This window comes from Pan paniscus, chromosome 8 (assembly GCF_029289425.2).
Source record: "Pan paniscus chromosome 8, NHGRI_mPanPan1-v2.0_pri, whole genome shotgun sequence".
NCBI lineage: Eukaryota > Metazoa > Chordata > Mammalia > Primates > Hominidae > Pan > Pan paniscus.
In genome coordinates, this window is record NC_073257.2 from 102,895,019 (window position 1) to 102,918,488 (window position 23,470).

At 38.8% G+C, this 23,470-nt stretch overlaps 1 protein-coding gene across 7 annotated transcripts in view; it reads left to right on the top strand.

Moving 5' to 3' along the window:
* The first annotated feature begins 3,049 nt into the window (after positions 1 to 3,049).
* RPP30 (ribonuclease P/MRP subunit p30) overlaps positions 3,050 to 23,470 on the top strand; it is a 44,321-nt gene continuing 23,900 nt past the window's right edge. For 5 of the 7 annotated variants that reach the window (XR_008620002.3, XR_008620001.2, XR_008620003.2 and 2 more), the window contains exons 1-6: positions 3,053 to 7,150; positions 9,949 to 10,004; positions 10,634 to 10,690; positions 11,100 to 11,174; positions 14,159 to 14,230; positions 20,897 to 20,986. Coding sequence is in view for 3 of the 7 variants with exons in the window: in XM_055093124.2 (XP_054949099.1) it covers positions 7,069 to 7,150; positions 9,949 to 10,004; positions 10,634 to 10,690; positions 11,100 to 11,174; positions 14,159 to 14,230; positions 20,897 to 20,986 (432 nt within the window). In the remaining 4 variants the exon portion in view is untranslated. Of the gene's footprint in view, positions 7,151 to 9,948; positions 10,005 to 10,633; positions 10,691 to 11,099; positions 11,175 to 14,158; positions 14,231 to 20,896; positions 20,987 to 23,470 lie in introns of all 7 variants that reach the window. The other 2 variants (XM_008950681.4, XM_014346574.4) reach the window with 2 other exon arrangements.

The following is a 23,470-nucleotide window of genomic DNA, read 5'->3' on the forward strand; positions in this document are numbered from 1 at the left end:
CTAACTACTGGCAAGATATTTGTAAAATTCTAGTGTTCCAATATTATCATTTTAAGTTCTCAATACAATGCACTGCTGTTCAAAAACTTCCTTTTGTAATTTTTATTCGCACCAGCAGTAGCAATTGAAAAAGGCAAATTAAGCAATATTATCATCAAGTCTAAGGGTTTAAATCAGAGTGTCTTTTTTGGATCATAGTCTTCGACTTCACAATTTGGTGCTGCGATAAAGGGTTAGTCCATAATTTTCATATCTGGAAACCAGTTTCAGTGCAAAAAATGGGCTAGATCATTCCTACCCAGATGAGTTTCCCAAAGATATAATTTTGTTATATATGAATAAATCTGTTTATATGATTTTTTTAAGGGGCAGGGGTTATATCATCAACCACAAGAACCAAATCTTTGATTCAGCCATCACTGGTGAGCCAAGATGGATATTTTAACCTTGATGACATTAATAAGTAAATTTCTTTCAGCAGCTCAAAATTGAGTTCTCAACATCCACTATAGCTATTTGGAGCATGAACTGTGTGGGCCATGGTTAATGCCTTAGCTATTATTGGTATGGCTTTTAAATTTAGAGCTCAAAGTGGTTTCTTGTTAATGGTACAATAAATTGGCTTAAATTCTGTGTCTTGACAAAATCTTGTCACATCGTGCTTATATTTCATAAGTCTGATGGTAACACTGACCCCTACTGGAGTCCCATCCGTAGCCATGGTTACCAATTCTGAAAAGTGTACTTTAAAATTCTAAAAAAAAAAAAAAAAAAAAAAAAACCTCTTCTCCATACACAAAAATAAGCTACTTCCTAATGTGCCTTTTTGAAGCATCGTTTCCAAAAAAAATTTTTAGTCATTTCAAAATACTCTCCAACACAAATAGCTTTTAGGTTTCTATACACTTATCAGCTGCAACGAAAAAATGCCAGAAATAACTTAGGTTTTTTCATATAACTTGTCTTGCAAGCTCTAAGCCATATTTACAACATACTGAGCAGTAAAAGCTACAGATATTACATTTGTAAATGTTAGTTTCTGTTTAGGACTTGTGCTTTCTTTTGCCTCCAGTAAACTTTCTTTTTAAACTTGCCTTTGATACAAAGTTTTTGTTGCCTGAGCAATTTTGTTTTCACTTAATATGTAAGCATTTCTAGACAGCATCACTGTGAAAGTTAATTTTATGTTTCAACTTGACTGGGCCATGGGGTGCACAGATATTTGGTCAAACATTATTCTGGGTGTGTCTGTGAGCATGTTTCTGAAGGAGATTGACATTTGAATAGGTAGACTGAGAAAAGCAGATTGCCCTCCCTAATGTGGGTGGGCCTCATCCAATCAGTTGAAGGCCTGAACAGAAAGCTGACTGTCCCCTGAGAAAGGGAAGATTCCTTTTGCCTGACTGCCTTTGATCTGGAACATCAGCTTTTCCCTGCCTTTGGACTCAAATTGAAATGTTAGCTCTTTCTTGAGCCAGCCTACCTGGAACTACACCGTCAGCAATCCTGGTTCTCGGGCCTTTAGACTCAGACTGGAACGACACCATCAGCTGCCCTGGATCTCCAGCTTGCTAACTGCAGATCTTAGGACTTGTCAGCCTCCATAATCACTTGAGCTAATTCCTTAAAATAAATCTCTCTCTCGCTGTCACTCTACACACACACACAAACACGTTGATTCTTTTTCTCTGGAGAATCCTAATACCATTATTTATTCTATTTGTTTTTCAAAAATCCTGTTGAAATTTCAGTCCTCTTCTTTACATTTAAGTCTATCATCATGCATCTTTTCCCTATACCAGTCATAATTCTTCCTTTGATTTCTTTCATAATGGCTCCTTAAATTGTATTTTTTTTTAAAAATCAGGCACACTTTACATCTTAAAGATGTAGGACTACTCTTTATTTTCACAATCAAGCATGTTCTTATGCAAGTTTTTGTAAATACAAGCCTATATCTGTCTCATTTTCCAATTTTTAATAGAAACATGAGTGTAAAAAAATTTCACTTTCATTTACCTGCACTTCAAAAGAAAACTAATATTGCAAGCAGGGGCAGATTACCCCAGCACAGAAAGTGGACAAATTTTTATGATATCAGGTCAGTAACAAGAGTTTCTGGGGGAAGGTAAGAAGATGAGGAAGGAATCACTGTGAGCTGTGAGCAGCTCCCTGGATTGGTGATGTCCTATGGAGTGCCACTAGAGTTCTAGGTTTAGCAATTAACCCCTCTGGTCTGCTTTATGGGGGCTTCTGGGAAAGGCTGGGCAGATGGTTCACTGCACAAACTTCCAGATATGTGATGAATAGGGCAACTGTAATATCAGCCTGGAGTTAAGGCATCTTCTTTTAGTCTCCCCAAGAGCTCCTATAAGTGTTCCATCATGTGGGACACAGAGGATGGTTCTGTTTCAGTTGCTGGTGTATCATACTAGTACACCATGTGCACAGTTCAGTGAATTTCTGGCCAGGTGATTAAATAATACATCCAACAGTGCTACAATTGTGTTCATATGGGAACAAAGTCAAACAAGAGGCCATGAGTTCATTTATTCAATCAGTTACTTTTGGCTGAGTACCACCTACTTTGTGCCAGCTCTGGATATACCCTCAACACCCTAGATCTCTGCCTCATGTATGTTCCTCTTCCACTTCCATGTGTCAAAATTTAATTCAAGCATTACTCCCTCAAGGAAACTGCCATTTTTTCCCTTCAGATCTCCCAAACTTCCCCCTCAATCTGGGAGATAAATCTCTGCTTTGTGCTCCCAATACATCTGGCTAAATCATTTTATAATATGGTTTTCTTGCCTGGCTCCCCCTCGGCCTTAAGCTGCAAGAGGACAGGGGTTGGGTGGAGCATTTTTCAGTTCACTCAGGAGGGGTGAATGGAATAAACGTAGGATAAGGCCAAAGACTAATCAAGCACACACCCAAGCCCACACACAGCCCAAAAAAGAGAGCTCTTCTGGGAGGATGAGAAGGGCCCAGTGATTGCATTGGATGTGAAAAACCATCCTCTTTTTCTAGGCTTCCCGCAGAAGAAGAAATGACTCAAGAGCCATCCTATCTGAGCCCAGGACTTCTCCTTGATATAATGGGAATAACAATATCTCTCTCATTGGCTATTGTAAGGATCAAATCAGATAACTGATGTAAAATGCTTATCATAATTATACAGTACTTTTTTTTTTTTTTGAGACGGAGTTTCACTCTTGTTGCCCAGGCTGGAGTGTAATGGTGCAATCTCTGCTCACTGCAACCTCTGCCTCCCAGGTTCAAGAAATTCTACTGCCTCAGCCTCCCAAGTAGCTAGGATTTTTAAGAGACAGGTCTCATTCTGTCACCCACACCAGGGTGCGGTGGTGCAATCCATAGCTCATTGTATAATAACATGGAACTCCTGGGCTCAAGGGATCCTCCCACCTCAGCCTCCCCAGTAATTCAGACTACAGGTGTGTGCCACCACTTCTGGATAATTTATTTTTTGTAGAGACAGGGTCTCACTTTGTTGCCCACGCTAGTCGTGAATTGGCTTCAAGTGATTCTCCTGCCTCAGCCTCCCAAAGTGCTGGGATTACAGGTGTGAGCCACTGCTCCCAGTCTTAAACAGTACTATTATCTTCCAGTCAGAAATTTCTATGGTCTTCTTCAAGGTGCAGATACTTGTTGCCACAGCCATCCCTTCAGGCCAACTTCTGACCCCTCTTCCCTGTTCATCTCCCCTATTCTGTCTTGTCTTTTTCTTCTCCCCACTTCTCTCTCCCCTCTTCCACTTCTTTCCTTTCCTTCCTTCTCCCTTGCTACTTCTCCTTTCCTCCACTCTCCTTCTCTCCTCTCTGGTCTCCCTTCTCTTCTTTTCTCTTCTTCTCCTCCTCCCTCCCAAACAACTCTAGTCTCTGCTTGCTTTGCTCAGGAAGCAGTACACTAGGCAAGAACTGAAACAAATTGCCTCCATCCACATGTAGTTCTACCACTAATAATGCCTTAGTTTTCTCAGATATAAAAAATGGATATTGATTTTAAAAACAAAATAACAAAAAGTAAAAAACAGTACTTCTGCAAGTCTAGATCTGAAAACAGTAATAAAACAAAAATAAAAAACAGCATTTAACACACAGCTGCTTTGAAAATAAGATACATACATAAGTACTTAGCAAATTCGCTGGCCCTCAGTATAGTGCAAAATACTGATTGTTATCTATTCCTATTCTTTCTTACCTTTTCTCTTCCTCTTCACCCAGGCTTAGGGTGCAGAGAAGAAAAGAAGTTTATATGGTACAGTCCACAGCAAAAGTTCTGTGACTTTCAAAGAAGCCCACTTTAGTCTCATACTAGCATCAGATAATTAAACAGTCTCCTAGCCACAGCAGTTAGGCAAGAAAAAGAAATAAAAGACATCCACATTGGAAAGGAGGAACTCAAATCATTACTGTTTGCAGACAACATGATCTTATACATGGAAAACCCTAAAGGCTCCCCCAAAAAACTCCACCATTTAAAACTAGCAAGTAAATTCAGTGAAGTTGCAGGATACAAAATTGACATACAAAAAAACAGTAGCATTCTGTATGCTAATAGGGAACTATCTAAAAAAATCAAGAAAACAATTCCATTTACAATAGCTACAAAAAAGATACCTAGGAATAAACTTAACCAAGAAAGTGAAAGATCTCTACAATAAAAAAATTAAGGAAATAAAGATGACACAAATAAGTGGAAAGATATCCCATGTTCATGAACTGAAATAATATTGTTGAAGTAGACATACTATCCAGAACAATCTACAGATTCCATGCAATCCCTATGAAAATACCAATGACATTCCTCACAGAAATATTTTTTAAAATCCTGAAGTTTGTGTGGAACCACAAAAGTCCTCAAACAGCAAGAGCAGTCCTGAGCAAAAAGAGCAAAGCTGGAGATATCACAAAGCCTGACTTAAAAATATGCTACAAAGCTATAGTACCCAAAACAGCATGGTACTGGCAGAAAAACAGACACATAGACCAATAATGTAACAGAATAGAGAGACCAAAAATAAATGCATGCACCTATAGCCAACTGATTGGTATTGAGGGAGGGATTGAGGGAGGAGGATGCGGAGAGGTTGGTCAACAGGTACAAAGTTAGATAGGAGGAATAAGTTCTGATGTTGTATTGCACACAAGGTGACTATGGTTAACAGTAAGGTATTGTTTATATATCACGAAACAGCTAGAAGAGTTTTTTTTAATGTTATCACCAAAAATGCATGAGGTGATGAATATGCTAATTACCTTGATTTGTTCATTATACAACATATACATGTATCAGAACATGAAATTGTACCCTATAAATATGTATAATTACAATGTGTCAACTAAAAATGAAAAAATAATTGAACTATCACCTTATTCACCTTCACCACACATTGGTCATATTTGTGACCAATCTAGATTGTTATGGTCATAGGTGATGATGCCTGTGTGACCCTGCAAAATTAACACTAGATATTCTCATGAAAAACAAAGGGTTTGCTTCATATGACCTTATTCTATTTGCAGAAGTAATATTCTCTTCTACTCCTACTTAGGAAATATCAAGTACTGGAAAAGGCAAAATATCTCTTCTTTACAAAAGTTAACCAAGAAGAGAATTGCATACTACTGCATGGAACAGATCCTTCCTCCCTTCTAAGACCGACAAGAAAATCGCATAAAGGAGTACTAGTTAAGGTGTGGTCCATAGACGAGAGACTATCTGTGAACTGTTTGTGATCAGTAAATAGAGAAATTGATGGGTGGAGCATGTGGGTGGGCTCCTGTAATCACAGCTAGGAGAGAGGATTGCTTGCGTTAGAGTCCATCCTGGTCAATAACGAGATACTTTCTCTAAAAACAAAACAAAACGAAACGAAAACTCAGCAGGCCACCAACCAGGACACTCCCTAGGTCAAATGACCGAGCCTCTAATTCTGTGATTGTTGTTGCTGTGCGCACGTTAATAAAACAAACAAACAAACAAAAAGTGAAGATGTTTAGAAAGTTTACAGTACTTTGGCATTGTCCTGATAATCCAAGCTCCTGATCAGCAGATTCTATTCAGCCAGGTATAGGGCAGTTCGAGTGTTGTGTCAAATTTGTGATTCCCATGAGGCCAGGCTGCTTACTGGTAATGCATAAAGGACCACATCCTGGTTCGCGAAGAGTTTGGGGGTAGAGGAAAAGGAGGGAGAAACTGATCCTTCATCACAGGTAGTTTGAGAGCACTGATGTAAACTATAGTCACACTTTTGTAGTATAATTGATTATTATCCTCAATAGATCATTTACACTAAGTCGGAAAAAAGTGGAAACATCAGATATGTGGGATATGCGTCACCTTGTATTTCTCCGCTGGAAAAGTGTAAAACATCTCAATTTTGCACCTCCCTTTTCAAACGTGTCTTTGGCTAAATCAATGTTGGCTCTAACCGCTCGTCCTAGAGCGAGTGCCGCCATCTTGTGGTTGAAGATGTTGACTGCAACAGAGAATAGCGGGCTTTGACATCAACAGTTCTGATTGGGTAAAAAGACCCTCGTCTTGGGGTAGTTCTCTTTTGAAGTCCTAGAGTCCGTCACACACAAACGCCTTCTTCCCGGTAAGTCCATTGTAAACAACGGAATGGACTCTAGGGAAAGGAAAGGAAAACATGTTCTTTAAGACTCTTTAAATAGCGTTTTCACCCATTAGCAGAATTCTCTGATGCATGAGCAGCGCTAAGTAGATACCGTGTGCGTGCATTTTGAATGAATTCATTTCTACACTATTTTATAGGAGTATTGAATAGTTGGGAATTGGAACCCCTCCAGGGGGAACCAAACATTGTCGTTCAGAAGAAGACAAAGAGAGATTGAAATGAAGCTGTTGATTTCAACACACAAATTCTGGTGGTAGATGAAAGCAAAGCAAGTAAGTTTCTCCGAATCCCTAGTCAACTGGAGGTAGAGACGGACCGCGCAGGTTAACTACAGCTCCCAGCATGCCTGAGGGGCGGGCTCAGCGGCTGCGCAGACTGGCGCGCGCGGACGGTCATGGGACTTCAGCATGGCGGTGTTTGCAGATTTGGACCTGCGAGCGGGTTCTGACCTGAAGGCTCTGCGCGGACTTGTGGAGACAGCCGCTCACCGTGAGTTGCCCTGGCTTCGCGCCTGGCCAACCTCATGCCACCCAGACCATCGGGCCACACTCCGGAGTAACTATTTCCTGATGGGTCTCGGTCAGGTCTCCCAGAGTCTCTGGGATGTCCCTGGAGGCTGATGCCCGCCGAGGTGTTGGTCTGATTCCTAGCGCGGGAAACTCGAAGGTTCTGGGGGTTGTTATCTGGTTCAGCTACTTTCCTGCAATGAGGGAACTGAGGCCTAACGAGGGCGAGGGATTTGCGTAGGGGCCTACAGCTGATAGGTGACAGAAGCCGGAGCTGGACTCCAAGGGTACAATCTTCTAAGCTTCTAAGTTACTATCAGCCCTTCCTGACTCTCACGACAGTGTCTAAACAAATACTGGAATTTGGGGCACGGACAGGAAGCGCCGTGGAGGCTCGGAGAAGGAGGAGGACGTGGGAATGTTGGAACAATACTATCTAGACAGAGAGAGGGTAGGTGGGGGCAGAGGACATACACAGCGGAGTGGAGGTGGAGGAGGAGGATAGCAGGGCCCAAATCGAAGGGAAGCGAAAGCCTTGAGAGACGAGAACCTGTTTTAACTATTGGAGTTAGTCATGGGTTCTGTATTCCGTAGACTGTAAAGTGTGGGAATAGAGAGATTAAAAAGAATCAAGAGGTTCGTGTAGTAACATCGGCTCCTCAGAGACAGTTTTCAGCTCATTGTGAGTTCTGATTACTGATACTGTTCAGAGGTGGTGCTAGAAATGACAACCACTTCTTGGCAAAGTGAATCACACCACTTTTTTATTGTTCTCTTTATGAAGTATCCATGGCGAAATGACTGTCCCTTTCCACTGCTGCCACTAAATGAACGTTATCTCTGTGGTACTTTGCTCATCAGCACGAAGACGAAAGTAGACTTGATGATCTGGGCCATTTAGCGCTAATGGTCTTTGGTCCTGTAAAATAAGTTTTCCTAGGTGTAGTTTCTCGCAATTATTACCTCCTCAATGAGGCTTTTCCTGATGCCAACCCATTTTTGAATAAATCATGAGCTTCCTAAGAGAATTGCCATGTCTTATCCTTTTATATACTGTGCTTAACACGTTCACTCTGCAGGCACCAGTACATGGCAGTTACTCAGTTAATGCTTGTGGAATAAACTGAACACATTAAAAAAATTAATACAAAAAAGAAAAGTTAATAATGATTTCTTTAGAGAATTTCCCCTTGTTTAAAATACACTTGAAAGAGGTGTGGTAATATATGTACATTGTTAGGGGTTATTTGTTTATAAATTAAATGGAATTCATGGCATATAAAGTTGCCTCAACTTGCAAGTCAAAGACAAAGGACTGCTCTGCTATTTGATGAGTCTGGAACTACATAGTGGACATTTGCAAAGAATAGGAAAGACAGAGCCCTGGTTCTCAGTTTCTGATGTGATACAAGAAACCAATAATAAGCTTCAGAAATATACTGTGTAAATTAAAATACCCTAAAGCCTGATTGGGGAAGTAAGTACTCCTAAGCTGCCAGATGAGGAGTAGTCTAGGAAAAAGTTTTGTGGAGAAACAGATCCTAGTTGACATTTCTGTAGAACGGTAGGGACATTGTTTAGTAGCCAAAAGGATATCCTAAATGGGTATAACAAGGAAGTTTAGAGCAGATTTGGGAGTGTGGTAAAGAAGAATAGGGAGGAGATGTGGCTGGTTGATTTGACTAACTGGGTGCAAGATGAAGCCCAAGGTACAGGCATACTTGTGATTTTTTTGTTTTTAAGGGTAACTTTCTTCAGGGAGCCTTTTGTGACCCCTACACCAGGTTTCATTGTGCTATGTACTTCCATAGAATCCTTACTTATAAAAAACATGTATTTATATACAATGACTTGCTTAATTGCCTTATTTGCCTTCGTCCTCCAACAGACTAGGCTGTAAATTTCTTGTGGAGAAGGATTATATTATTTATCCTGTATGCTCAACACCAGTTTAGGGCTTGTCAAGTAATGGATGCTCAGTAAATATTTGAGGGAGGAAGGGAAGAAGGAAGTTGGACAAACTGTTGAGAGTTTGGCATTGATATGTATTTTAATATTAATATCCTTTCATCCCCATTGGTATTTTTAAAAATTAAAGATGGGAGTCATGATTTAGATTTTTTTTTGGTAGCCCAAATGTCCAGAACAGTGCTAACTGATGAGGATAATAAAGCAAGCCCTTGACCTCAAGGAGCGCCCAGTCTGTCGATGGTGTGCAGCTTAAAATGGGAAGCGGGCAGTGGTGTGAGGGAGTTATCACTCCATTTCTCCTTAGGAAAGGAGTCTCTGAAGGAAGTAGAAGGATAAAAAGCAAAAGAAATGAACGGGAATAAAAGTGACAGTGATAAAGTAGGAACTTGATGGGATAAAAATGAATACAGGGTCATGAAAGAGAATGACATTTGAAAAGGAGAAGCACAAAGTTAAGAGTCTTTAGTATTATTTTAATAATAATTCATAATGGTTAAACAAAGACCTGTGTGCCAGGCACTGTTCTCAAACACCTCATGTGTATTATTTCATTTAAATTTCATGACAGGTGTATGAAGTAAGTGTTGTTATTTTCACCATTTGACAGATGAGGAACCTGAAACTTCATGTTAAGTAACTTGTAAGTGGTAGTGCATAAACTTTAAATCAGGCAGACTGATACTAGAGTTCCCATTCATAACCACTCCTCAAATGGCCTCCTACTCTTGACATCTAGACTCAGGATGGACCTGTGTTACAGGAAGGAGAGGTTGTTATATTTAACAAAAGTGTTCAATTTTTCTTTTTCAGTTGGCTATTCAGTTGTTGCTATCAATCATATCGTTGACTTTAAGGAAAAGAAACAGGTAAAATAATATTTCTAAAGTTAATAAGTTCATAAATAAGTATTTGTAATTCTGTATTGGTAATTTGGAAGCTACAGATTAGAATATTTCTTAAATGCACCCCTTTGTGCACTATTACTTTTCTATTTTATATAGAAACAGTCGAGCTGATGCATATTTATACAATGATGATTTTTGTGAGGTAATATGACATAGTGTTCAGGATTCTTAAAGGTGATTTGAAATTAAGTTACTTTCACTGTTCAAAAAGTGCATTGTTATTGGCTGGACTGTAATCAAAATATTTAGTCCTTTTTATTCTATTGTCATGGGCTTATTAACTACTTTCTCTCTTAAACATTACTAATAAGTATGTATATTTCTCTTTAGGCTAACAACTGTATCCTGTAGATTATTTCAGTCTAAAAATTAGTTTTCATTCTTCCTATTCACTGATGTTTACAGTTGCTTCTCTATTTAGCTTTCTTTTTAAAAATAATTTTTAAAAGTTTTTTTGAATACCAGAAATCACCTTGCTTTCTTTTTAAAAAAAATGCATATTTTTTTCTGAGAACGCCTCGTAATTTTTCCATTATGCCTTGTGCTATTAATGGATACAATCTGCAGTAACTATTTATCGTTTGTTGTAGGAAATTGAAAAACCAGTAGCTGTTTCTGAACTCTTCACAACTTTGCCAATTGTACAGGTAGGTGTTTTGTTGTTTACAAAGCATAATATCTATTTATTCAGTTAAAAGGTACCTAATTATTGTGCTATTCTCTAGCTTGAGCTGCACCTTACTCTGAGTACCAGTCTTAACGTTTTCCTCAAGGCTCAGCTCTTCAGGAAACATTCTTTTACTATCAATTCAGTATTGCTTTGATGATCTTCTTTTCTGAAGTCCTACAATTTTTAAATTATCTCATTATGTAGTTTAAGATACATACATCTCTTTCTGTGGCTGTATTGTAAATTCCTAGAGAACAAGGACTGGGTTTTATTGATCTTCACTATCCCTTACAGCCAGTACCTTTTAATGAATACTTTCCACTGGTAAAAAGGAAAATCAATTATTGTCTTTTGTGCTTTTTTGACATCATGTCTTTTTTAAATAGGGAAAATCAAGACCAATTAAAATTTTAACTAGATTAACAATTATTGTCTCGGATCCATCTCACTGCAATGTTTTGGTAAGTTAATTATTTTTCTTCTCTCCTTTTGGCTTTGTGAGTTGTATTGATTAATGTTGAACAATGTTGCATTTTGTCTTCCCCATTTTACATTTTCCCTCGCCCTCCCCAAACCGTGACACCTGCTTGCTCTCCTTGTCCTCAGAATTCACACAGTGTAATATGTCTGTTCTACTTACTCATGGCACATGTGTAGTGATACCACAATTAAAGAATCCCTTGGCAACTGTTATTCATTGAACTCACGTGCACCAGATTTAAGGTGGGTGCTGGGGGGTATTGCCATGAATAATAGCACAATCCTTGAACTTATAAAGCTTAAAGTTTAATTGGCAAGACAAGCACTGAACAAATAATAATTACAAATGTAAGGAATGTTCCAAGGTAGGGAAGTGGTAAATAAAGGATGCTCTGGGAGTATGTAACCTGAGTAAGTTGATATTCAAGCTGGGAGACAGAAGAGTCAGTAAATGTTAAATAGGTGACAAGCAGGGAGCTAATGTTCCCAGATAGGATGGATTATGCATAGGTCCTGAAGCTAAGGAAAACATGGTATTTTCTGGGAAGTGAAACAAAACAATAGGGCTAAGCCTAGCGAGCCAGTTACATGGCATAAGGTTAAAGATATAAATTTGGGTGAGGATTCCAAGAGCAGTTGGAAGCCCTTGAAGGTTTTAACTAAGGGAGTGAAATGAGGTTTGAATTACAGAGAATGGATTAGAGGGAGTTAAGGAGGGTACTTAAGAGGCATCCAGGAGGGAGAATTGATGGGATTTATTGGTTAATTGGGTATAGGATGATTACTCCCTAGGTGGCCTGAGCAGCCAGGTAGGTAATGGTGTACCATTTCCTGAGACGGACCATACAAACAAGCAGGTTTGGGGGCATCCTGATGAGTTACTGTGAGAGTTTCAAAAGAGCCCGTCAAAAAAGATGTGCACAGTGGCTCATGCCTGTAATCCCAACATTTTGGGAGGCCTAGGCAGGCAGATCACTTGAGGTCAGGAGTTCAAGACCAGCCTGGTGAAAGTGGTGAAACCCCATCTCTACTAAAAATCCAAAAATTAGCAGGGCGTGCTGGCGGGCACCTGTAATCCCAGCTACTCAAGAGTCTGAGGCAGGAGAATCACTTGAGCCAGAGAGGCAGAGATTGCAGTGAGATCACACCAGTGTACTCTAGCCTGCGCAACAGAGCCAGACTTCATTTCAAAAAAAAAAAAAAAAAAAAAAGATGTGGCCTTCAGAAGAGTGATCCCAATTAAAGATGGTGCTTTGGAAGTGGTCACCTGCAGGAGTAATTGAAATCACGGGAATGGATGAGACTCCCTGGCCAAAGTGCATTGTGGGAAGAAGAGGTTTAGTACAGAGTCCTAAGGAACTTCACTATTTAATGGTATGAAAGAGGATGAGCTAGGATTGGAGACTGAGAAGGGACTACCCTAGAAGTAGAAGGACAGCAAGCAAAGGGAAAACAGAAAAGGAGGAATGAAAGGTCAGCAGGGTCAGTATACCTGTGTAGTCAAGCAGACAGGCAAAAAAAAAAAAAGTCTGTCAGATTTATTGATGTGACAGTCCTTGGCTGCCTTAGCAAAAACCATTTCAATTGATATAATAGGGATGTGAAAAAATGCAGACTGTGCTGCTGACTTTGCTTAAGAAATTTGACTCCATAGGAGAATGGGAGGCGTAGGGTGGTTAGTGGATAAGAATCTGCTGCATAAAGAGATTTTGTTTCTTAAATGAGAGAGGTTTGGGTGTGCCTACTATCAGGGGAGAGAGAAAGTGAGATTCCCTGAGAAGGTGAACTGTTTCATCTTTAGCTGGGATGGACATCTCCATCATATAATACAAGTAATTAAGGAAAGACCCCCTTTATAACAGTTACTATTGCTAAAGAAATTGTGAAAAGCCAACTTTTGGTGTCTTATACACCTGCAAGGCAGCATTCTGGTTCCTTAGGCCCGGGTAGACATAAATGGAGCTGACTTTTGATAGGTTGTAAAGACTTTCATTTACTCTTGTTACCATGAACATCTTGGTGGTTCCTTTTTGTCTTCTTCACAAGTGGGAGTGGGCAGGTAAAGGAGAGCAAATCCCAGATCCTGGCTATTTCTAAGACCTGGACCCTGCCCTGCCTCAGCACAAGTCTGCCTAGCAGGCCCTCTTACCTGCTCAAGCACAGCACCTGCTGCTTCTCTTATACCCTCCTAACTCTTATTATACTTTTTCTTTTTACAAAATAAGAGATTGCAAAATTTTAGAAGATGCCAACAAGCAGAGAAGAAATACCACACTTTATTCCATAATTCAGAGATCGTATGTTTGTGTATAAATGTATTTTTTTCTAGTCTTTTCATATACAGACTCACACAATTTAGGTTTGAGATGATATTTTCTTTCTTCTTCTTCATTTTTTTTTTTTTTTTTTGAGATGAGGTCTCACTTTGTTATCCAGGCTTGAGTGCAGTGGCATGAACGCGGCTCACTGCAGCCTCAACCTATGGGACTCAAGAGACCCTTCTGCTTCAGGCCCCTCAAGTGTCTGGGACATATGTGTGTACCACCACACCCAGCTAATTTTTAAATTTTTTTGCAGTGATGGAGTCTCACAATGTTTCCCAGGCTAGTCTCAAACTCCTGGGCTCAGGCAGTCCTCCCACGTCGGCCTCCCAAAGTGCTGGGTTTACAGGCATAAGCCATCATACCTAGCCTAATTTGATTTTTACATCTCAAACACAATGTTTGGTACATGGTTAAAGTATAACAAATGTAGGAAGGAAGAAGAATGATTGGTGAGATGGATATTTGTATCTAAATTCTCATGTGCTTATGTCTTTTCTGCCAACATACAAAGCAAAGCAGAAATGTCAATAGTATATTAGAAGTGTTCCATGATTGAAATATAAGTGTGAGTCAATCACTAGACAGAATTTCATGTGTATGGATTTTGTTGTTGTATGATAACATTCTTTTTGTATTCCTAGAGAGCAACTTCTTCAAGGGCCCGGCTCTATGATGTTGTTGCAGTTTTTCCAAAGACAGAAAAGCTTTTTCATGTGAGTAACAGATAAGTAAAAGAAAGTAGTATATATATGTTATATAAGAAGTCTGATGTTCTGACTTTGTAGATGACCTGTTTTGACTCATCTGGAAACTTTTAGGATTTGTTATTTATACTTGGAGTTTCTAGAACCCCATAAGGGTATATATAACTGGTATTTGTGTTTTTTTTGTTTTGTTTTGTTTTTTTCATCCTGCTAACCTTTGATAGGCTCAGTTTGAAAGAGCCCGTTTACTTCTGTTTCTTTATCTCTGCTTCATTCATTCATTCAAAACTTCTCTTAGCTAAGTGTTGATCCATCTCTTTCTAGCTCTAAAATCACTTCAGTTTCTGCCCTTCTTACCATTTGCTGCTCCTTGGGAGGGAAAGGAGCAAGGTTCTATTGTAGCATAAAAGTTTCTACCTCTGTTTCGGCTTCCTCCTTTGCATGCTCTGTGGTATAGCCCATATGCCAGCATGATTGTCTCAGCTTTTAGTCTTTCAGAAATTCTTCAAAATCAGCCATTTGCTAGTATAATCCCTCTTCTTATCTTGAGAGCCTTTATGAATTGAATTTCTTTTGTACTTGTAAAATTGCCATTTCATTGCCTTTGCAGAAGGGAAAGGAGCTTAACGTGTATGCTTGTTTGTCACCTTGAGACAGAACACCCTGGGCATTTTAAATGATTACAGTAAGGAAAAAACAACTGTAATGCATTTTACTGTGTAAAATGAGGTATAGCTACTTTTAGAAAGTTCAAAAGTTATCTTTATCTAGGTTCACTAAAGTGTCCATCTGCCAAAAGTATAAAATGAGGTATAGCTACTTTTAGAAACTTCTGAAAGTTGCCTTTTTCTAGGTTCACTAAAATGTACATCTGCCAAAAATATAACCACCAAAGGTACTACTCTTTAATTTTTTTTTTTAAGACTAGTCAAGTGTCCTATTAAGAAAAGGGGAAAGAGTAGAACAAGAAATTCAACCTGTAACTGATTGTGAATAGTCAATTAAGATAACTGACTGTGAACAGTCAATTAAGATAACTGACTACCTTCAGACCAGCCTGGTCTTTGAGGTTTTAATGTTACATCAGTTTTTTTTTAAGCAAAATTCGTTCTAAAATTGCAGAAAGATGTTTTTCCTAGATGTATCCAGTAGATGGAGCTGTTGACTAAGGATGCTAATGTGTGCGATAAACATTAATAGTTTTCAAGACATACTATCAATTCTTAATTATTTATATTAACAGAGAGAAACAGCACAAATTATTTATGAGTGCCTACTCTTTTTGTTGTTGTTGTTACTTCCTTTAAAAAATGCAATCGTAGGCCGGGCACAGTGGCTCATGCCTGTAATCCTAGCACTTTGGGAGGCCGAGGCAGGTGGATCACTTGAGGTCAGGAGTTCAAGACCAGCCTGGCCAATATGGTGAAACCCCATCCCTACTAAAAATACAAAAATTATCCAGGTGTGGTGGCACGCTCACAGCTACTCGGGAGGCTGAGGCACGAGAATTGCTTGAACCCAGGAGGCAGAGGTTACAGTGAGCTGAGACTGCGCCACTGCACTCCAGCCTGGGCAACAGAGTAAGACTGTCTCAAAAAAAAAAATTTTTAATGCAATTATAGATATTCTCAAGAATTTTGTTTTAGTTAAAGGGGTAAGTAGAAGCAAGTGATTTTTAGTCATAAAAGACACCTGTAGAACTTTTTAAAATCAGGCACATTCAGCATTCACCACTGGAGACTTTGGTCCAGTAGATTTGGGGTTGATTCTGGGTATCTTTTTTTTCATGTTCTGTAAGAAAGTATAATTCAGTGCCGAAACCACTAGTGTTTAATATAAGGAAGACCATGGGCATTTCCAAATTTGTTAAACAACCAACAGCAACTTAGTTTGCTTATTAAATAATAGCAACTCAGTTGTGATTTAGAATAAAAGTTGCGGATGTACCAAGTATTTTGTTGTACATTTGATTTCTGGATTAATTTTGAAGATCATGCAACTTACATTTCCATATCCCTTTACTGATGATTAGAGAAACAAAAGAAGGTATACATTTGTAAAACCTTTCAAAAACATTTACATATTTATTTCCTTTAACTTTTACAACAATCCTGTAGGATAATTGGGACAGATATTTATTACTATCCTCATTCTATAATGGAGAAAACTGAGATTCAGGCTGAGTGATTTGCTCTAAATCTCCCAGCAAGTTTGTTCTAAAGATAGGACTTTGGGTTTTAGACTATGTTGTAATTTCATATAATAGTTTTACTTGTTTATCTTACTGTTTTTCTCAGACTTAAAGTTTGAATTTGGTGAACACATGCTTGATGATAGTAGATGGGCCTGTCAAAAATACTTTGGAAGACGGAAGAAGCACAAAGTATTGACTTTACACATATACTCAAAAAGTTATATGAAAACGCAGTTTTAAAAATTGGAACATCTTCCTCTTCTCTATCCAAATATTACCCATTCCTTAAGATTAAATTGAAATTAGAGTTCTCCTTGTTTTCTATAGGAAATCAATTTTAAAAGACATCTTTCTTTTAAAGCTTTTATAGGTATATCATGGTTTGGAATCAGGTCAAATGCAAGCAGTTTGTGTCTTAAGTTACATTCTACAAGTGATTTTATTTATTTTGTTTGTAAGTTGATTATCTAGAATTCTAACAGGTATCTATCTCTGTAGGTATGGTATTCTAAAACTAAGTTAGGTCTCCAAGATGAGTCATCAAGCATACACACACACACAGACACATGTTTATGTCAATAGTAGTATAAAATCGAACCATCTTAAATAGCATCATTTCCATGGGACATAATATACCATTATATTTTCTACTCAGAGTATCCGGAAGATGTCTCATAGAAACTCCCTCTCCATAGCTACTTAAGGAGATAAGGCAGAGATTAAAGATTTTGAGGGGGTCCATTGGTTAGGGCTCCTTGGGATGGGGGACAGCTGTGGAATATGACACAGAGAGAGAGTTGCATAGAAGCTTCTGGAGCTTCTGGACCAATTAATTATTCCCATTTAGGATTTAAAGCAGCTGAGCAGGTTGAGGAGAATTCAGGTTATTTAGTCCAGTGGTCTCTAACCTGCTTTGATTGTGCACCCTATCAGTTTAAAAAATTTTTGAGCCTGCTTCCAAATACATATATGTTTCTTATAAATTATTTGCATCTCTCATTATACCAGTGTGCCTTATAAAAACTACATACACACAAAACAGATCTTAAGATAGTGAATTAAAAATTAAATGGGCCAGGCATGATGGCTCACGCCTGTAATCCTAGCACTTTGGGAGGCCGAGGCAGGCAGATCACGAGAGGCCATCCTGGCTAACATGGTGAAACCCCGACTCCACTAAAAATTCAAAAAATTAGCCAGGCGTGGTGGCGGGCACCTGTAGTCCCAGCTACTCCGGAGGCTGAGGCAGGAAAATGGTGTGAACCCGGAAGACGGAGCTTGCAGTGAGCCGAGATTGCGCCACAGCACTGCAACCTGGATGACAGAGCGAGACTCCGTCTCAAAAAAAAAAGTAAATGGAGGCTGGATCCAGTGCCTTGTGCCTGTAATTCCAGCACTTTGGGAGGCCGAGGCAGGATGACCACTTGAGGCCAGGAGTTCAAGACCAGCCTGGGCAACATAGTGAGACCCTGTCTCTATTTTTAAAAAATAAAAGTAAATGGAAATAAAAGTTTTATTTTCTTCCTGCTCCTGAAATTCATGCCTTTCCTTTGCAGAGGACTGTTGTAGTGTCTTGAGGAAGGGAGTGTCCTGGTGTTACTTGCAGTATGGTCTGGCTCCACTGGCTTTAGAATTACCTGGGATATTTATTAAAATGCAGATCATTAGGCCATACTTAATGAATCAATGGAGGTAGGGCCTGGTTGTCTCCATTTTTGATACATTCTTTAGGGGAATTTTATACACATTAAAGTTGAGCGCCACTGTTGATGGGCATCTCTCTTTTTCCTTGGTAAGCCTGATTGTCTCTTCACAATTTATCAAACTGATACCTTTGAAAGGGATTCAGGGAGGAATATGAACCCCTACAGTCCTTTTCCTTTTGTGCCATAGAGGCAAAGATGTGTATATATTTGTGCATTTTTATGGGGATACGTTTTCTTTAAATTGTCATAGGAGTCTCTGGCCAAAAAAAATTGGTATGGACAACTGATGTGAATTATTATGTAACCTACTAGTTTTCAGAGAAAACCATTATAAGATTCTTAACCCCAAGGCTCTATTGGGCATAATTTAATCTTCTAAAATGATATAGAAAGCGTTTCATTGTAGTGTAAACATTAACTTTTATTTTGTGGTTATCTAAAAGTATTGATTGAACATTTTGGTTAATAGAAAACTAAATAACAAAATAATTCAGTTTGGGGCATTCTAAGGTTGAAGTGTCAGAGGGAGCCATGTGGAGCTGTCCCTTGTAACTAAAAGTTTATTATAATGCATGTATTTGCACGTACTTAAACCAACATAGAGCCATTGTTTAATTGGCCACTCTTATGTAGGAGAAGGGAAGAAAGGAACAATATGTGAGTAAAAAGTAACCTAATTTAGCTTTATTCTGGGGAGAATGTTTAACAGGCTTTTAAAGAATTAATCACCTTTTTAAACTGAAGAAATAATTTACATTCACAATGATTAATTTAAACAGTACAAAGGTACTGAAAAGTATGCCTTACTTCCACCTAAAATTCCTTCCCCATTTTTTCCAGAAGCAACCACTAGTAATAGTTTTTGTGTATCTTTTTAGAAATATTATTTACCTCGTCTTTTTTTCCTTTGTTCTCCCCTTTCTCCCTTCCTCTTTCCTTCCTACCTAACACCATACTTCTTTTACCTGACAGTTTCTTAGAGGTTGTTCCATAATATCCATTAGAGATGTACGTCATTTCCTTTAATGAGTTGGCATAGTCCATCATATAAAGGGATCATAATTGAAGTAAAATTGAGGGATGTTTAATTGTGTCTAGTCTTTCATGATTGGTATTGCAATGACTGTCATTGTACTAATGTCCCCTGAGCCTTTGTAGGGTATATAGCTACGTAATATATTTTTAGAGTCTCTGCACTTATAGAGACTTCTCTATAGGAGACTCCACTTACACCTACTACATACCTATAAGTAGAATTGTTGGTGTGTGCATTTAAAATTTTGGTAGCCATTGCTAAAATGCTTTTCAAGACCTTATACTGATTTAAAGACCTTTTGAGTGCCTGTTCATTCATTCTCATGTCAGCAAGGTAGTACCAAACTTTTTTATCTTTGCCAGTATGATAGATAAAAAATGGTGAACAGAGCTGAATTTGTTTCAGCTATCATTCAGAGCTTTTCTTCATCCACTCTTATTAAATTTTCAGTGACTCTTTTATGAGTTGGACAGCTGTGGCAGTTGGGATGGGGCAGATTCTTTATGAGCCAAGTATTTCTGCCAAAACAACATTGCTTCCCAGGCTTACTAAGTTACTATGACTGTCTTAAAGCTAGCCAGCCTCTGATCTCTACTTCCTAAAGCCCTGGGGTTGGAGTAGGAGTGACTGAAGTGGGGATTCTGAAGAAAAAGGGCAAGATACAGTATTCCTGTCATTGCTGAAGGTTGGCACCAATCCTATAGGTCATTTTCTCCACTCTTCCTTACTCTGCCCTTTCCCCTGGTACATGCCACTGATGTTGTTTGTCAGCGTAGCCATCCTGGAAGTTTGAATTTGTCTGTCAAGCCTATACACACTAGCATTGTCAGTAAGCTTTGTTTTTAATGTAATACATAACAGCCAAATATTTTTATCACTATAAATCAAATAATGGCAAAATCAGAGCCAGGTATGTTTCTTCCAGCAGTGTCTTCTGGCTTGCCCTCTACACTAGTAACCTTTTCCCAGCTTTATTTTTCTTCCCTGATTTTCCATTTATCCTGATTTTCTTATCTGTTTATTTTATCTTGTATGTGGTTTTCATAAACAGTTTCAAATCTCTTTGAGAAGAAAATGCAGAGTATTACTCAACAAGTCATAGCAAAAATTAAAACAACGGAAAGGGAAATTAAAAGTTGAGAAAATGCATTCATTATCATTTGCTTTGTAGTAGCTCTGCTTTAACTATTTATGTAGATTCCTTCTATTAGTATTTGAACAAATGTCATGAGGTGCTGTGTTCATATTTCTTTAGCTACTCAGTAGACTTGATAGGAGCCACAGCCCTGGGACAATTCTTGGCATAGAGTTGCTCAATAAATAGTGTGTGGGATAAATGGACCATGCATACATTCCATTTGGCTTATTTTTTCCTTGGGTTTTAGACTAGTCAGTTTCTTCTTTCTGGGACAGTCTGAAGTAACCTTCCAGAAACTGAGCCTCGCTCTGCAACCCATCCTTATGTAGAAGACCATATGAGTTAGAGAGTCTCCGGGCCCTATCTTTTGAGAAAGTCTGTGGACATATTCCGCTTTTGCTGGATTACAGTTAAACCATTTAAACCAAACCTAAAAGAGTAGCAAAACAGTTGACTTTGTAAAAGGTCAGATGTATTTCAACACAGAACCATCAAAACACCTATGGAGTGAACCATACTTTATATCGAGTTTGACCCTATCTCCCATTCTTACTTGTGCCAATTTTCCTTTTGGCCTTACCTGTTTTTTTCCTCTTTACAGATTGCTTGCACACATTTAGATGTGGATTTAGTCTGCATAACTGTAACAGAGAAACTACCATTTTACTTCAAAAGACCTCCTATTAATGTGGTAAGTGTTGTACTTTCCATTCTGTATTTGAATCTTAGAAACTTACATTAGCAAATTGGAAAAGAAGCAGAAGAAATCAGTGTTCTTAGAAGGAAAAACAAAGGCTAGGGAATAGGAGGCAGTTTTAGAAAAGAGAATTTTCGTTTTGAAAGCTGAACAAAGGGAGAAAGAAAGCTTAAAATTAAAAATATCCAGTTAATTATTAAGATGTTTTTAAAAGGCCATAGAACCCAAAATGTATAAGGGATATTTCTTAAGAGGATAGCTAATAATCATGGGTACTTATAACCTGAACATCAATTATTAAGGGAACAGAGCAGTCAAAAAAGAAGAGGAAGGGAAAAAATAAAAAGCAGAGGATCCTTGAGGCACCAGCAAGCTAAAGAGAGTCAAGAGGGAACAGGGCATGGCATCACATAGACGTGGTCTATGCAAAATTAAAATCTGTGTTGAAGCATGCTTATTCACAAAGAGCCCAGAGTTACTTTTATATTAACCTAATAGGATGGCCATGTGTTCAGAAAACTTTTTTGTTTCTCCCTCTGCTATAGAATTTTTCTCATTCCCCTTCTACATAGTTTTCTCTTGTTTTCCCATACCCTTCATCTTCTATCCGTCCATTCCTTCTTCTGTCTTAATTTCCTCCCATTTCCATCATAAGGTAATATTATTTCACACCAGTAACTATTTTAGTAGCAAAAGGTCAGCACAGCTGTTAACTATTTGCTTTGCCAATCAGATCCTAGGAAGAGTTCAGATGCTATTTTAGAGTAGTGGCTTCCAAAACCCTAGTCTCCTATTCTCAAAAACTGGTATCCAAGGAGAAAAAAAAGAGTTTAGCAAATACAGTCGAAATTACATATCCAATCCTATCAGAATCAGAAGATTAATTTTTTTAAGTTTTTCAAAGGATAATTCCCTTGCTCTTTTGCCTCTGTAGAATCATAACTTTCTCAATTTTAATTCTCTTTGGTGCTAAGGTATTGGCTTGAGAATTAGAGGGAGACAGTAAGAGGAGAAAATGGAAAATTAGTATGTGAGAATTCAATGTGGCAAAAATTATTATTAGTAGTAGTAGTAGTAGTAGAGACAGGGTGTCACTCTGTTGCCCAAGCTAGAGTGCAGTGGCATGATCATAGCTCACTGCAGCCTCAACTTCCTGGGATCAAGTGATCCTCCTACCTCAGCCTCCTGAGTAATTGGGACTACAGGTGCATGCCACCACACCTGGCTAATTTTTTTATGTTTTGTAAAGTTGGGGTCTCACCATGTTTCCCAGGCTGGTCTCAAACTCCTGGGCTCAAGCAATCCTCCCACCTTAGCCTCCCAAAGTGCTCAGCTTACAGGCATGAGCCACCATGCCTGACCTACCCAATGGGGAAAAGTTTAAGTTAGCTTATGTTCTACCCCTAAAAATATGCTACTCAAACTAAAAATATATCATCATATATTTCAAGGGAAAAACATAAAAGCTCTTGTTGGGTAAATTTTTTTTTTTTTTTTTTTTTTTTGAGACGGAGTCTTGCTCTGTCACCCAGGCTGGAGTACAGTGGCACGATCTCGGCTCACTTCCACCTCCGCCTCCCTGGTTCAAGCAATTCTCCTGCCCCAGCCTCCCGAGTAGCTGGGATTACAGGTGCACACCACCATGTCCGGCTAATTTTTGTATTTCTTTTTAGTAGAGATGGGGTTTTACCATGTTGGCCAGGCTGGTCTCAAATTCCTGACCTTGTGATCCGCCCGCCTCAGCCTCCCCAAATGCTGGGATTACAGGCGTGAGCCATCACACCCGGCCTAGGATAAATATTGACAGTACTAGTGAACATAACAGTATTGGCTGAGCTCAAATCATTGGTTCCTTGTGTTGTTGCCAGTACTTATAAATAAATAAGTAAACAGTGAAAAGCCACTGAATCACCACATTTTCGAGTTGGAAATCTATGTTGTGCAAGTTCATTTGTCAAATATGGGGAAATGAAAAATTACAAGAAGTCATTCAGTTCTGTAGTCACACAGGATTAGGAAAGTTCTGATTGGTTGTCTGTCAAGATCTCTGATGTGCCCCAGGTACCTATGATAAAGGCCACAAATTAATACAGTACTCAAGGTTATGGCAGTCTTGTTGGCCTCACATATTGTTTCTCTCCAGAGGTAGCAATCTCTGTCTTTAGAAGTTTGCCTAACCTTTTTACCAGCCTCAAACTGCCAATACAGTTTCTGTGGAAGTAGCACCCCCAGAGTTGGGCACTATAGCTACTCAGCAAATTGCTAGTGAACTTGCAACTTTTTCACCTTTTTCTTCACCTTAATGAACTAGGAAGGTCATTTTCTAGATGGCTTTGCCTGAATAAGCCCACATACGATACTGTGACCTTGGTTGGGAGGAGCTAGCATGTGATGCTAAGGCCAAGTCCATGGAATGGACAGCAATGCACAATAGATAATTCCTCATGTCTCACGACAGTGATAAGATTCCCAGTGGCT